Here is a 15501-nt window from a genome sequence, read left to right on the forward strand (position 1 = left end):
TATAGAAAAAAATAAAAATTAAGCCTTCCGGGAACGCTGTTTAAACCCAGATAATTTACATGTAATATTTTCCAACTTATTCCGTTCTCAACGTGCATGCATTTTTGTATAATGTGGATTATCTGCAAAATCATGGATGCTTTAAAGTTGCAGCCAACGAGCCTTATAGAACACAGCGAAGTGAAACTGTTGTTGGAGGGGCTGTTTTTATGTGCAGCATCCAGAGACTAATGGCTATTACTAGCTCGGAAGAATTACGCCACTCGCCTTCGCCTCGTGACACAAATACATCCTCACGAGTAATAGCCATCGTTATCCGTCCAAAAGTATCAAGCTTTCAATTATGTAGAATTTTAATAGAAAACAATTATTTTAACAAATGGAAAGAACCCTAACAGTATCTAACGGAAATTGTCGAAAAAAATTGAACATTTATACTAAATACTATCGCGGTCAAAAATAATTGGTACAGTGTGTTACTGTAAACACTTCCAAAACTCATTCAAACTCCTTCAGTTTGGAAGTGTCTACATTAACATTAATTACATTAACAACCTGTCCCAGTTATTTTTGACCGCGATAGTAGATATCGTTTAAATTTGTTAAATATGTAGGTAGATATAAAATAAATTACGAGTTGAATTTGTAAAATGAATTATTAATAATGCTAAAGAAAATTATACACGTAATTACATGGTGCCATCAACAATTAAAGTGGGTACAGGTTGCAAAGACACACTTGTCATTTGCAACAGCATTTTTTCAATATTTCTGAACCAAATAAAGGCACAAAAGGACCAGAAATACATAGTTTGGATTGAATATTTTCCATATAAATACTGTTTTATAGTATTTTACAGTAGAAGTCCGTTAGGATAGCCTTTACTGCCGAGCCAGAAATTTTGTGAGACGAGCTCGCAGAGCGAGTCGAATAATACTGGCGAGGCTGTAAAGGCCCTAACGGACGTGTATTGTACAATAGTTTTTGTAATATCTCTACGATTCGTTCAAAATTATCTTGTAGAAACACATTTTTTTCAACGCCATCGAAAAAACCGAATGATTAATAAGTGTGCGGAGGACGTCGTCATGTCGACCGTTGTTTGTGAAAAAAAATTGTTTCAATGTTGTTTGTCAGATTTGTTCAACGCTTAACTTTCCGTTGAAAATAAGTGAAAGAAATCAATAAAAAACCGCAATCAAGATATTCCCGATGTCCTGAAGTGAGGTCACCGTTATTGCCTGCAAAATCGCGCTTGTGTTAGTGAAGCATCATCTTCGATCTTGTCTCCATTTGCTGCTGTTTGTCAGATTTGTTCAACACTTTCCGTTGAAAATAAACGACTGAAATCAATAAAAAATCGCGATCAAGATATTCCCGATGTCCGGATGGCCGCAGAGCAAGTGAGGTCATCGTTATTCCCTGCAAAATCGCGCTTGTGTCGGTGTTAAAATTCTGAAGCATCATCTTCGATCTCGTCTACATCTGCTAGTGACTTACGGATTTCGATTAATTCAAGGTGTGTCCCATAACATTAAACATTAATTATTGTACAAATTGTAAAAAAGTTGAAAAATAAAGTTTAGATCTACGTTGCTAGTTATTTGGTCATTCATAACGGCCGCTCCCGCTCATAACGGACACCCTTAACGGACCGTGGCCGTTATGAGGTTGTTTACATGGTGACAAACAGTCCGGATATCCACCTTTAACAACTAGATATTACAAAAAAGTAATTTCAAATGACTAATGCCATAAAAGTGCTGTTGCAAATGACAAGTGTGTCTTTGCAACCTGTACCCACTTTACTTAGATAAGGGTCGGATATGAATTTGACAGTTTTTTGCTAACTTTAGCTAATAAACGTGAAACAATTGTCATTATTAGTCAAATTTTAACGAAAAATAGTTTTTACTTCAGAACATAAAAGAAAATTTTCAAATTTAAATTGAAAGAGGTAAATGAAACCAAAAATACTTCCATGCATTCCAGAGCATCTGTAGAGGTGAGTCCAAAATCTCAAACCCTTATCGATCTAAAGAATTGCTGATCGGGCGGTATAAATTTAATAAATCTAAAATTTTACAATCGATTAATATGACAGATTAAAAATATTGTTGATACAAAAATCTTCAAATTATGTTTTTCTAGGTTTAAGAGTTACTCCGTAACCATCCTTACTAGCAATTACTACATCAATAAGAAGTTTAATACTTTCAACAGATTTGTGTTGAGTTGAAATATTTCGAAAATTTCTTATTATAGTTGATAAAGATACTTTCATTGACATCATGGCAAATGACATCCCTGAAAAAAATAAATATTTAAAATATGAAAAATTTTAATGAAATATATTTTACCAATACAATTTCTCGGAGGAATGCTAAAGGGCATGAACGAATAATGAGGTCTTTTTTCAATTTCTTCTGGCAGAAATCTGTCAGGATCAAATTTTAGTGGATCTGGCCAATGTATGGGATTCCTATGTATAAAATGTACAGGAATTAATAATTCGCTGCCTTCGGGGATGACAATGTCACCTACAACATATTCATTACAGTTCCGCAGTTTAAGCCGTTGAAAAACTTACATATTTTAATATCTTCCTGAACCTGTCTCAAAAGAACAGATGCTATTGGAAATAATCTCATGGTTTCTTTGATAACACGTTCCAAATAGTCCATTCGAGTTAAATCATCCAACGTAGGATCTCCATCGGTATTTTCAAAGATGTCGCACATCTCTTTGAAAACTTTTTCTTGGATATCTTGGTGCATGGCTAACATTATAGTGGCAAAACTTAATGTGAGAGCTGTTGTGTCGCTGCCTGCTGCAGTCATCGTTTGTATTTCTTCCATCATTTCCGCGTCGGTCCATTTACCCTCTTCTTCAGTAATTTTCATTAAGTTACTTAAATAATTTTTATTATTGCTACTATGGGCGACTTCATCCTTATTACACTTTTTTCTTTCAAGAATCTAAAAGTAATTCATTTACAAATAAATTATTATTGAAGCGTCATTTGTACTCGCCTTTCTGACGTAAGCACAAATCATTACACAAACGTGATCCAATTTTTTCTCATATCCAAACAACCTCCACACAAGATTAATTTGTAATATTGGATTAAAGAAACGTTTCCCTATGTAAATCGCAGCTCTAAAACAATTAAGTGAAAACTCTGTGGACAATTGTGGTTTATGTAATTTACTCGGCAATCCACGACAAATATTCGTTTTGATGATTGAGATCGGCCGAGTCTACCCCCATACATGTGTCTATAATGATAACACTTTAGAACACAATGTTTGTTAATCTAATTTTACAATGCTAACTAACCACAAATAATCTTAAATGTAGATTCGCAATATCGTGTAAAGATGTTTGTTTCACAATTAACGTAGTTCTTTTTTAGGTTAACGATTAATTCATTTGAACGTCCCACAAAAATGTCAAAGTATGAATTTAAAATGGTTTGTCTAAATGTTTGATTAATTATTTTTCTATGGGTTCTCCATCTTGAAACTGAAACAGAATTAACATGTTGACAAAAATATTAAAATACTTATACATTTGATATAGTCCAATTTTTACCCTTTTGAGGTGACGTCACGATTTCCTTCCTCGCTTTCTCTTAATTGAAACGACAGAAACAGAAAAAAACAAAAAAAAGGCAAGTTTATTTATTAATGGTCACTTTGAGGTTATTTTATGCTCCTGTCAATTTGACAATTTTTAATTTCTTTCACATATTACATTGATTACAAACATAACCTTTCGAAGCAATTGTCAACAAATTTGACACATTTATAGTTATTTATGATCAATTCAAATTTGTTTCTGAACCTAGCTCAAACATACGCAAAGTTACTAGATAATATCGTCATCGCAAAAGGGTAAAAATTGGACTATACATATGAACCTATATACAGAGTGTAGGTATCTGTAATACATGTGTTGATTTTATCCAGTGGAAGTACTCGGCAATTTATGAAACTTTTCTCTATAACGTTTTTACGTAAAATCATTACAAATTGATTTAAAATTTTTGAATAAATTAGCCATCAAAGTGTATACCAATGGGTAAGGACGAAAATTTTCTGTTGTGATAGAAATGGGGCCTTATTTAAAAAGTTACATTGTTATAGAAAAAAAATGTGTGCCTCACCCACATAAACGCACGGTTGAAGTGAAACTTCAATCGTCTGCGTTAACCACCCAAATTTATATAAATATATTAATGTTACACAAGCATAAAGTTTGGAACAAAATTGATAGTAGCGTTATGTGATGTTTTTTGGAAAATCGCTCGGACAGGTCGATTTTATTTTGAAAAATGCCATACTGTGACGTACAACTTGTTTAAATGACGTCATTGGTTTTTGCGCAATTTTTTTAAATGGCACTCCCCACTTTTTTCATCTCTTTCTGATAGACCTTCCTACTACCTAACCGATGATTGAAAAAAATTGGTACCTTACATAACATTTTTTTTTGAGAAAATCGCAAATTTTATTTAAAAAAATTAATTTAATTTTTTTTAAATGTAAGTGGCAAAATAGAAAAAATATTGTATTATACTCGTTTTATAAGCCATTTTGTCGCACTTTGCTTTATAGCACTCGTCGCTACGCTCCTCTTGCTCTAAAAAACGCGTGCCACAAAATGGTGTCTTATAAAACTCGTATAATAAATTACTATGGTGTAGTTGTAATTAAACACTGTATTTTTAAAATAAATTAAAAATAAATTTTACTTATGACTGCTGCTTTACGACATTATTTTACATTAATTTCAAAAACACTATTTTAAAAGTATTTAATAACATTAAAAACTATTTAAAAAGTAACATCTAGATTTTACAAAAGAATGAAATAATAAGAAAAAAATGGCATTTACTCAGTTTCAAATTTTTTTACACTGCATTTCAAGAGTGATGATAAACCCGACGGAATTGAAAATGCAACCCAAAATACATTTCCAAAGTTAACGTGGATATTTGTTTTTTATTTGATAACATAAAACAAAGTTAGCTGTCCAGATTCATGAATTTTGACATAAACGTCATACGCTTGGTTAAATGAAACTGTGAAAAATTGAAGACTTTTTGGGAAAATGTTTATTGTCTGCATAAACGCGCAATGGCAGAAGCATTTTTATTACATTCGCCATTATGTAAATCATGTTTGTTTTCTCATCGTTCGAATAGATTTTGATCGTCGTATTTTAACTTTTCCGTAAATGTCAGTGTGACAAATAAAATTATTGGAAGCAAAGCCAACATGGATTTATAATTTCACTTTAAAACAATGCGCTAGCCACGTTAACTTTGGAAATGTGTTGTGGTTTGCATTTTCAATTCCGCCCGGCTCTTTATCACTGTATTACTAATAAGTTACATACTTGGTGCAGTTAGTATTCCATTACCAAATACAGGTTCAAGCAATCTGTACAACGACCCTTTAGCAAGACATTGCTTCAAAACATATTCTACAACATCTGAATCGGAAACTAGAATGTATAAATAGGGACCCAGCCACATTTTTCCAATTGGTCCATATTTCTCGGCCAGTTCCATTGTTTTAGGATAAAATTCTTACAAGAGAAGTTAGTTAGGTATATATTTTCTAATACTGTCACATTGTTTTACCATCTGGACCTTTGGCGAATAGATGAATGCTTCAAAAATGGTAAAGCAAAAGGCCCTTTTATCTTTGCAGCATTATAACACAACTTTCTTCTTTTCCAACAATAATTAATAATAAACAACACTAACACCACTGATGATAAATGAAACAGAACACTACTGACGTTCAAATTATTTTCCTTCATGACGATATTCATTTATTTCAATCAAAGTAAGTGTAGAATCTGTTTTACGTCTGATGTCACTGTTAAATGAAATATTTCTTGAGAAGTAACCACCAATTTATATATTCGTAAAAAGAACAACAATTAAGTATTTAGTTAGACGACAACAGCGTCCTTGATTCGAATAAATTTTCGGCGTAAACATGCCAAGGAGAAATAAAACAAAATATTAAAAATTATTCTAGACGGTAATAATTAACATACATGGTGGCTCAAAGAAATGTATCCACCTGGATTATTTTCAAAACTACAGGCTCGGGGAAAATTTCGAAACAGATTAATTTTGATATCGAAAGCGACTCAGCGGCCCAACGTCATTTCCCAGTTAAACTTATGACCCTCTTGCAGAATGAAAGCATTTTAAATTTTCTTTATAATTTTATTGTTGTTTATGTAGTATCAGTAAATAGAATGCTGCTGATTGGAATGTTAATGGTCTTCATCTTTTTCTATTATTTACTGTAATTAATGCAAATTGTTAGAAGCGCATCTGAACAAGGATTTTCCTATTGTATGCAGGCAAATGCTTAAGTTTGAAAATTTAATAATGTCACCTAAACAGGAAGTAAATTGTGATTTTGTTTTATTTATAGACAATACAAAATGCCTGAAATTGTTGTATCAGTTTACAATTGTTCCCTGGGCAATTTTAGAAAAACCCAAAATTTTTGGTATTATTGTAATAGTTATTTTTATAATATACCATAAAAATTAACCAAACTAGATTCCGTGATATTATTAACACTATTCCCTATTCACAAAAATAAACGAGGTAATTATTAGGGGGCCAGCCGGCGAATCGTATTGCGTTTCCGCAAGTCAACACCCAGTTGTTGTCGGAGTCCGATTTCCTTACAAAATGCAACCCAAAAGACAATTCACAAAGCAATCTCGATCACTGGTTATATTATCTGTCATTATCATAATGCACATAAAACACAGACAGCTTTTAACGTCAGCCTAATGAATGACAAGTTCTGACAGAAAAGTGCCTGTCCCAACAAAGTATGATTTAATAACAATAATAAGCAATTAAAATCACAAAAGTAGGAACATATCTGTTCTGTCTTCGTTGGAAAACCTTATCAAATACTAAATATGTAAGAAAAATGCAATGACAGATATATCTTTCAAATTAATAGAATATCTACTTGGATTCCTGATTTAATTTTTAAATACCAAAACTCAATGAATGCTTTGTAAAGTGTATTTTGGGTTACATTTTTACCTAGTCAGGCTCGTCATCTTACATGAATAACCCTGTATACATAACACAAAATACTTCACACGAAATTAATAGGTAGGTACAATAAATAATATGATAAAACATAATATTAACACTAACACTGCCTTCAACAGCAATTTCTATTAAAAATTGTCAAAAATGTAGGTACGTATCGGGTGTTTTTCACCTCATAGTAGGCGTTGAAGAGTCGATTGTGAACACACTACACAGGTTACGAATCACGGATCAGCTGTGGAAACCTTATGTTTTACAGGAGTGGTTCGTTCACAATCGACTCTTCAACGCCTACTACAAGGTGAAATTTAAAAAAACACCCGATATGTGTTTTAATATAAGGTACTTAATTATAATAACGGGTGACTATTAAAATTTTCACTTGGAGTTGGCTTTGAACGAGTTTTTATTTTTTCTGTTACTTTAGACACACGCAAGAACGAACGACAAATGTCAGTCAGTACAATTGAAACATAGTTTTGAAATGTCAAACTTGTCAGTGTCTAAGGTGTAACGGAAAACAAAGAATGCTCCATAGCCAACCCTAAGTGAAAATTTTAATAGTCACCCGTTGGATAGGTATCATTGTCAATTATTTTAAAATTTTTCCTGTTCATTACGATCGCAGTCTAGTGAATATTTGACAACAGCGCAATGGTCCGTTTCAGGCAAGAACGACAAATAAATGTGGCAACTGTTCAATGGGCCGTTTGTTCTAATTAAGTCAAGTATGTAATTGGCAATACCCACATTGGCCCCATTTGCCTGATTAAGGTCTTGCCTTCGGATGTTATACTGGAATGTTACTTCCCACGCACAGTAGGGTTCTTGCTTCTGTCCATGGCCCAAGGGCTCGGACCTTGTCCTATAACACGGAAGAGCTCAAATCAAATAAGTATTGTACCTATTGTAAAAAAGAAAATAAACTAGGCAAAAATGAATAGGGAATTCCACAATTTTTCTTGGACAGCAAAATAATTGCCCCAATCCTCCCACGTATTCTTAAACACTGGAGAAATTTGAAATGTTACAGGTATACTCCGTACTCTGATAGATTGCACGTTTTTTGACAAAAGACAGACACAGAAACTGGTTTGGCGGGAATTAATCTGCAGGGATACAACGGTTTTTTACATAATGTGAAACAATTGAGATGGAGAGTTTAGTATTTTTCACTGCTTTATGTTTTGGAGCTAGAATTTAAAAACGTGCAATCTATCACCGTACGGAGTATACTTGAAACATTGCATATACATATACAGGCTGTCCCAGAACTCGCGGATCAAATTTAGAGTGCGTTTTCCTTGACGGTAATGAAGGTAAAAAATGTTTAGAAAAATATTCAAGATGCAACAGCTTTTTAGTTATGAATTAATCAATAGAGCTCGATCTAATTGTCCCTTTACGAGAAAATTGAGTACCTTCCCTCAATTGCCAAGCAACGTGTAATTCGTATGAATAATAGTAGTTATATAGTGCTGGTTCTGGCTCACTCAAAAATCGCGTTTTAGACTCATGTGTTTTGCGTGACCTTCAACTGTATCAGTCATGTCGCGATCAAAACGCTAGTTTTAATTTGCGTTTGTAGATTAGTCAAAACATAGTTTTTGATTCAGAGTAAATTATCTGATCATTACATCCGTTTTGGTTCCATCAAAACATGGTTTTTGATTCAGGTAAATAAGCGGTATTTTGCGTGACTTATATTTTTATGAGCTAGAAACATTGCGGAAGATATTGAAGTTTCATATTTCTGTGTTCTCTGCAAAACATAGTTTTTTATTCATGCAAATAAGTAGTATTTTGCATGATCTTTATTTTTCTGAAGGGGTCATTGTGTTTTCATTCATCTAAACATTGAGGTAGTGGGGGATCATTTTATAATTGTATGCTGAACTTACATTTTCATAGTATTAAAGCAGCTGCATAGTATCAAAATTAAGCGATGAGTCATTTCTTAAAATCTATAAACGAAGAAACTCATCTTGTGCCATATGTGAGGCCAAGTTATTTAGAAATTGATAGAAGATTCCCCATTAAAAGATTTATTAAGACGGAAACTCAGTTTGGTGAACAAGTAGTCGTTGATTGTAGTGAATTTAAAACGCCTCTTCCACAACGGTTTACAGAAAAATTTAGCGAAAAAGTTATTCAAACTTTAAACAATTTATTGAAACAAGGAAAAAACATTTTTATGGTTAGTGAAGGAATAGTTGGAAGAACAACCAATATCAAGTTTGTTGAACAGACAGAAGAATAAATTTTTCTGGAGCTACACGAGAAAAAAAAATGCCTGTTCCGATTAAATATAAGTGTCCATCATGCAAAGGTGAAAGTGATATGGAAGGTGTCAGATGTCTTCCTTGCGCCATGCATGATTTAATTAAGAGTCAACATTTTAAACATTTTTTACGAGAATATAGAACTAAAGAGTGAATTTGTGTGTTCCTAAATGTTATTATTATTTATTTGAAATTGTATATTTTGTAGTAATGTAAATATAAATAAACTTTCACATATTCATGTTGTTTTATTGCTACTATCACTACCATATTGTGATGTAAAATATTGCTTAATCACAATTATGTGAAGGTTGAAGATGCTGACTTAGGTTAGTCATCTCTATCCGGATGATTATGAACTGCAAAGTAAGGAAATAATGAAATAAAACACTAGATTCTTTATTATAATTTTATTAAAAATATAAATTACATTTGAATGTATTATGTGATGCTACTTTTATCAATCCAACTGTTGTGTGTGTTGTTTAGTCCTAACCATTTGACATACATTTTTTTTCCTTTTTTTCTTAAAACTTTTTCCACCAAGTAAATATCCGAATGTTTTACTTTCTGCAATTCTTCTTCATAAAATCCTCCTAATATATCTTCGCCCTGTACATCTTTTAATAAATATGTTGTTGGATTAGTTAGCTTTACTTTTTTAACAATGAAAATTTCGTTTGACCAATTGGCTGTATAAGATTTATCAAAAATTTGACGATGTTTACTTATTCGTACATGATCACCAACAGAAAATTTATTATGTACATTTGCAAGCTTTATATGAGTATAAATTGATTTCAATATTGATCTTTCATTGCTTTTTTTAACATTTGCGGGTGTAGTTTTAATTGTGCTGTGATATTTGTTGTTATATTCGTTGGCGATTTTATCTAATATATTGACCCATTTATAATTTCCTTGAAAACTAAATTGTACCCACATTAATTGCTTTAGCGTTCTGTTGACCCGTTCAACTATAGATGCTTTAATAGAACTGAACGTACTATAATGATTAATTTTACGTTTTTTCATTAAACTTTGAAATTTTGTATTAAAAAACTCTTTACCGTTGTCAGTCTGTAAGTTTTTAGGTGGTGGTTTTACTTTTAGTAAAATATTCTCCATTGCTGTACTCACATCAATAGAATTTTTTGTCTTTAATGGAGCCATCCAGACGTACTTAGAAAAGCAATCAATTACAACTAAAATGTATTTAAATTGTTGATTTTCTTTGGCATATGGAATCATTTCCACAAGATCAGCTTGCAATGTTTCATTTAGTCCTTTAATTATAATACGACGACGTTTGAATTTTTTTCTTGCAGGCTTATGTAATTCTTTTACGATATCCATTTTGATGGAAGTAGGTTTATAACCATTATCTTTTAATTTGGAAACCATGCTTATTATTAATGTTTTATAATCGCTTTTTCATCATTGACTGACTGATTTTCAAATTTTATTGGACATTTAACAATTATTTGCGCAAATAAACATTTAAATTTATTGTTTTTAGTTTTCGATGTACTTTGTTTAACAACAAATGATATACTTGTTCCAAATTGCATTTGATAATTCAAAGCTTGTTCTTTAGTAAATAATTTATCATTTAAACTTATAAGAACCTCTTCATTGTTTAGAAGAATCTTTTCAATGGTACCCTGTTCTAATGGAAATTTATAATCAACTCTGTCAAATCCTATAATATATTTATTATCTACAATGGCATTAGCTTCAAATTTTAAAATTACGTTATAAAACATATATGAGGATGAAAGAATTTCTTTGTCACTAAACTTTGTCAATACCAATTGTGGATTTTTAACTAAGTGACGTCCAAATTTATCAAGCGTCATCATTCAATAATACCAGATTCACGCAATTCTTCTACAATTGAAACTATTTCGTTATTGTGACCCGAATGTCCCGCTGTCTGCGAAGCAACTAATAACCGAAGTCTTTCGACTAATTCATTTGGATCATCCCAGTAAACATAATTTATTGGATAATTATTTGTTTCTTTTATCATACCTTTACCGATGGCTTTTCTTGGTCTTTTAGGAGTTTCAGTATAATTTTGAGATGGAAAGTATAAGGGAGCAATAACTGATTTATATTTATCAGATCTAAGGCGAATTGGAGCAGAAGGATCAAAGTTAGGACGACAAGCATTGCCTAAATCCAAAATCTCTTTATATGTACTCAAGTCATTTTGTGTATACTTTTTAGGATTGTTTTTAAATAAAAGTTCATAGAGTCCCGGTGTTGTTTTATAAAAGTTGTTATCTACTTTAATGTCTTTGCCCATAAACTCTACAACAGATGAACCAATGAAGAATTTCTCTTGAAAGCTGTCGTGTCTTATGCCAGTCCTATGATCAAATTCTCGTTTCTTATCAAGAATCATAGCACTTATATATTGTCGTGGTATTTCATCAAAACTTTCTAAGTACTCAGTAAATAAATCTGTTCCAACAATATTTGAAATATTATTTTTACTTTCTTCAACTGAATTTTCAATTAACTCATCTAGTTCTATATTGTCTACATTTTCAGGTTCCTCTATAAAACTTTCTGGTTCTACCTCCCTTTTTAAAACTGATGCATCATGTGATGTACTTTGAAGTAGCTTATCAATTTCATTCAAATCAACTTTATCATCTTTTATTGAATCCATTCTTTTTTGAAGTTTAGAGATTCTATCCGAAAGAGTAAGCTTATTTTCGACGGGAATAATTTGTTTAAATGTTTCTTGTTTTTCTTCTTTAGGTTTAAAGTTGTTGACAATGCCTTTTTCTTGTAACTGATTGGATATTGTTTCAAGTCTTTTGGTAATAGGAGAAAAGGTGTTTTCATAAATAGACTCATCTTGTTTTAGCAAAGTCATTTTTCGCTTTACTTCATCTCTTTTCTTAATTAATTTTTTTAGATTGTCTGTGTCTGTATCATTAACTCTACTTTTTAAATTCATAGTTAATACAAATACGCAAAACGTTATCAAATCGTAAAAGCGTTACAAAGCGTTAACAAACTGCTTCTAAAACTGTGGAATTTGGTACTTTGTTTTGTTTATATAGTTTTTCTTACTGAAATTAAGGTTGTATGAAGCAATCAAAACCTTTTCTATAACCTCCACTATTGAAATCTTTTTCTTTGTCAATTACTAAAAAATTGAATTTATCCTGCCAACATAAATGACACATTTCTTTAAATTGTTCATAAGTGAGCTCCGAACTAACGTTGTCTCTATAAATGCGAAGTAAATTTAACTCATCTTGTTTAAATACTATTAAAAAATTTGCATTGTCTCTAATTAATTGTTTCGGAATTTTGGTATAAGTCTGACACAAATAGAAACAGTCAATATTTTTATGTCTACCCATACTAAAATATTCTCTCATAACATTTTGTTTATCGCAAGCTACATCATCAAAAATTATTAAGGAATTAGGTTTAACTTCTGATGAAGAGGGAATATTATTTTCTAGATTATTAAATGCAAAGAAATTCATTCCTTTTATAGGTTTTAATAATGTTTCTAAATACTGATATTTTGGTTGAAATAATGATTTTGAAAAAACATAGACGTTTTCAAATCGCAATCCATTAGGATGTTCAATTAAACTTATCATTGTATTGGTTTTACCACAGTTTGATGGTCCTACAATAAGACAACGTATAGTTGAGGGAAAAAGTCCTCCATGTCTTTTTTTGTTAATAGTTTTAAAATCATTGTTTGAAACTTGTAGTGTTATTGGTTGTTGTACTATTCGCATTTTGCATGAAACTAATGAGAAAAATTTCTGTAAACTATAAATATTCTTATCCAAACCTGTTTTGTTTTAGTTGTGTTTTAGTTGGTAAAACCTAAACTTCATAAAGTCTATATATGGCAGTAAAAAAACGAAAGCGTAACAGTCAAGTAAAAACGGTTAAAAAGAGATATAGTGGACGTGGTATTCTAAATTCGGTGATAAATAAGCTACCCGTAGAACTTCATATTCCGGGTTATAATTATTGTGGACCAGGAACAAAACTATCAAAACGGCTTTCCCGAGGCGATAAAGGAGTTAATGATTTGGATGAAGCCTGCAAGGAACATGATATCGCTTATAATAAGAGTTTAGATCTAATCAATAGACATAAAGCAGACCGTGTCTTATTAGAGAAAGCAAAGCTTAGATTACGTTCTTCTAATTCTTCACTTGGAGAAAAAACTGCGGCTTTGGGTGTTGCATCTGCAATGAAAGCTAAATTAACACTTGGAATGGGTTGTTCATCAGCAAAAAAATCTCAGCGCTCAAAAACTAAATTTAAGAAAAGTAAAAAAGGATTAGGGTTTAACCAACTAAGAAAAATTGCAAAAACAGCAATTAAAGGAAAGAAGTTTAAAAACAACATTGACGTTATAAAAGCAGCAGTAAAAGCTGTAAAATCAGTAAAAAACAAAAGTCCTATTAAACATACACGCACTATTCCTATACCAAAAACTGGTGGATTTTTACCGCTTATTCCAATTTTTGCTGCATTAGGGGCCTTAGGTTCTTTAGGTGGTGGTGCTGCAGCAATTGCAAAAGCAGTAAATGATACTAAAGCAGCTAAAGAACAACTTAAAGAAACTCAAAGACATAATCAAAATATGGAAGCCATTGCATTAAATAAGTCTAAATCAGGAAAAGGATTGTTTTTAAAACCTTATAAAAAGGGATTCGGTCTTTTTTTAGGACCATGGAAATCACCAAGGACATTCCTATAAAGCTTCCAAAACGTGCCTTAACAAATATTGATTTAAAAAAATTTGCAAAACTATTAGAAATTCATAATTTTAGAGGAGTATTTATGAAAGATTCATTGCCTAAATCAGGAGCAAAAGTTAACGAAACTGGTCTCATAAATTTAGATGATCAGAAAGGTAATGGAACTCACTGGACTGCTTATAAAAAAATTAATAACCAGGTCATTTATTTTGATAGCTTTGGCAACTTACCGCCACCTACAGAATTAGTTAAATATTTAAACAAAAACAATAAGTGTGAAATAATATATAATCATCAAACATTACAAAAGTTTGATACAGTAATTTGTGGACATTTGTGTTTAAAATTTTTGTACAACTATAATAATTAATAACGGATGTAGATAGTTTTTAGTTTAGCACAGTCTTTTGTATGTGTTTGTATCATGTCTGTTACGTTTACTTTAACAGGAACAAGTTCAATACTTTCAAGTAAATATTATCCTCCTTTAGTATTGGATAACAGTGAATACGCTTTAGGTTTAATAAACTTAGAAACATTTAATTCAATAGCAAACGTAACTAATTCAAATAACAAATTTTATTTTACCTTAATAAATCAAACAAAAGGTTTTATTGAAATTCCTGAGGGTTCTTATGAAATTGATGAACTCAATGCTTTTTTAAGTCAAGAACTTATTAGATATGTTAAAAACGAATCATTAAAAACAAATCACTACATGCAACAACCTACTTTACTTATAGAAGGAAATAACAATACCTTAAAATGTGAAATTAAATGTAGTCTTGATATTGACTTTACAAAAAAAGACACTATTGGTAGCTTACTAGGTTTCAGCAGTAATACACTTAGAGCAAACAAAAAACATATATCAGATAATCCTTGTAAAATATTCAAAGTAAATGCATTATGTGTGGAGTGTAATATTGTATCTGGTGCGTATCGCAATGGTAAAGAAGTGCATGTTATTCATGAATTTTTTCCTTGTGTACCTCCTGGATACAAAATAATAGAAACACCTTCTAGTGTTATTTATCTACCAGTTAACACTAAACAAATAGATGAGATAACAATTAAAATAACTGATCAAGATGGAAATATTGTCAATTTTAGAGGAGAAGTGCTAACAGTAAGGTTGCATTTGCGTAAAGTAAAATAGCGATCCTGCAATGGGAATAGTGTTTAATGTTAATAGTAAAATTGGTGCAGCATACAAGGGTAAAAATATAAATATCTCAAAAACAAATAAAATTTCTAGTCGAGTGAAAAACGTGAAAGTGTTAACTACAGCAAACCGTTTGTTTTTAAAATCTTTAGGATTTCGAGTAAAAGTATAAATTTAGCAAA

General features: G+C 31.4%; 1 protein-coding gene across 1 annotated transcript; it reads right to left on the reverse strand.

Annotated features, from left to right (window-relative positions):
- Positions 1–2138: 2138 nt before the first annotated feature.
- On the reverse strand, positions 2139–5579 carry LOC138129404 (cytochrome P450 4C1-like). The gene is made up of 6 exons (XM_069045695.1): positions 5405–5579; positions 3213–3279; positions 3034–3160; positions 2592–2979; positions 2362–2541; positions 2139–2308 (listed from the first exon to the last, which is right to left on the reverse strand). Exons 1-6 carry the CDS (start codon positions 5577–5579, stop codon positions 2139–2141), a joined length of 1107 nt encoding a protein of 368 aa, XP_068901796.1.
- Positions 5580–15501: the final 9922 nt, after the last annotated feature.

The sequence above is a fragment of the Tenebrio molitor genome, chromosome 4 (assembly GCF_963966145.1).
Source record: "Tenebrio molitor chromosome 4, icTenMoli1.1, whole genome shotgun sequence".
NCBI classification, from domain to species: domain Eukaryota; kingdom Metazoa; phylum Arthropoda; class Insecta; order Coleoptera; family Tenebrionidae; genus Tenebrio; species Tenebrio molitor.

What these genes read in the sequence shown, in the direction of transcription:
- LOC138129404 (XM_069045695.1), bottom strand. Translation starts at nt 5,579, where the DNA reads ATGGAACTGGCCGAGAAATATGGACCAATTGGAAAAATGTGGCTGGGT. An exon ending in TGGAATACTAACTGCACCAA is followed by an intron (nt 3,280 to 5,404) that starts GTATGTAACTTA and finishes TTATCATTATAG; the next exon opens with ACACATGTATGGGGGTAGAC. An exon ending in TTTGTGCTTACGTCAGAAAG is followed by an intron (nt 2,980 to 3,033) that starts GCGAGTACAAAT and finishes AATTACTTTTAG; the next exon opens with ATTCTTGAAAGAAAAAAGTG.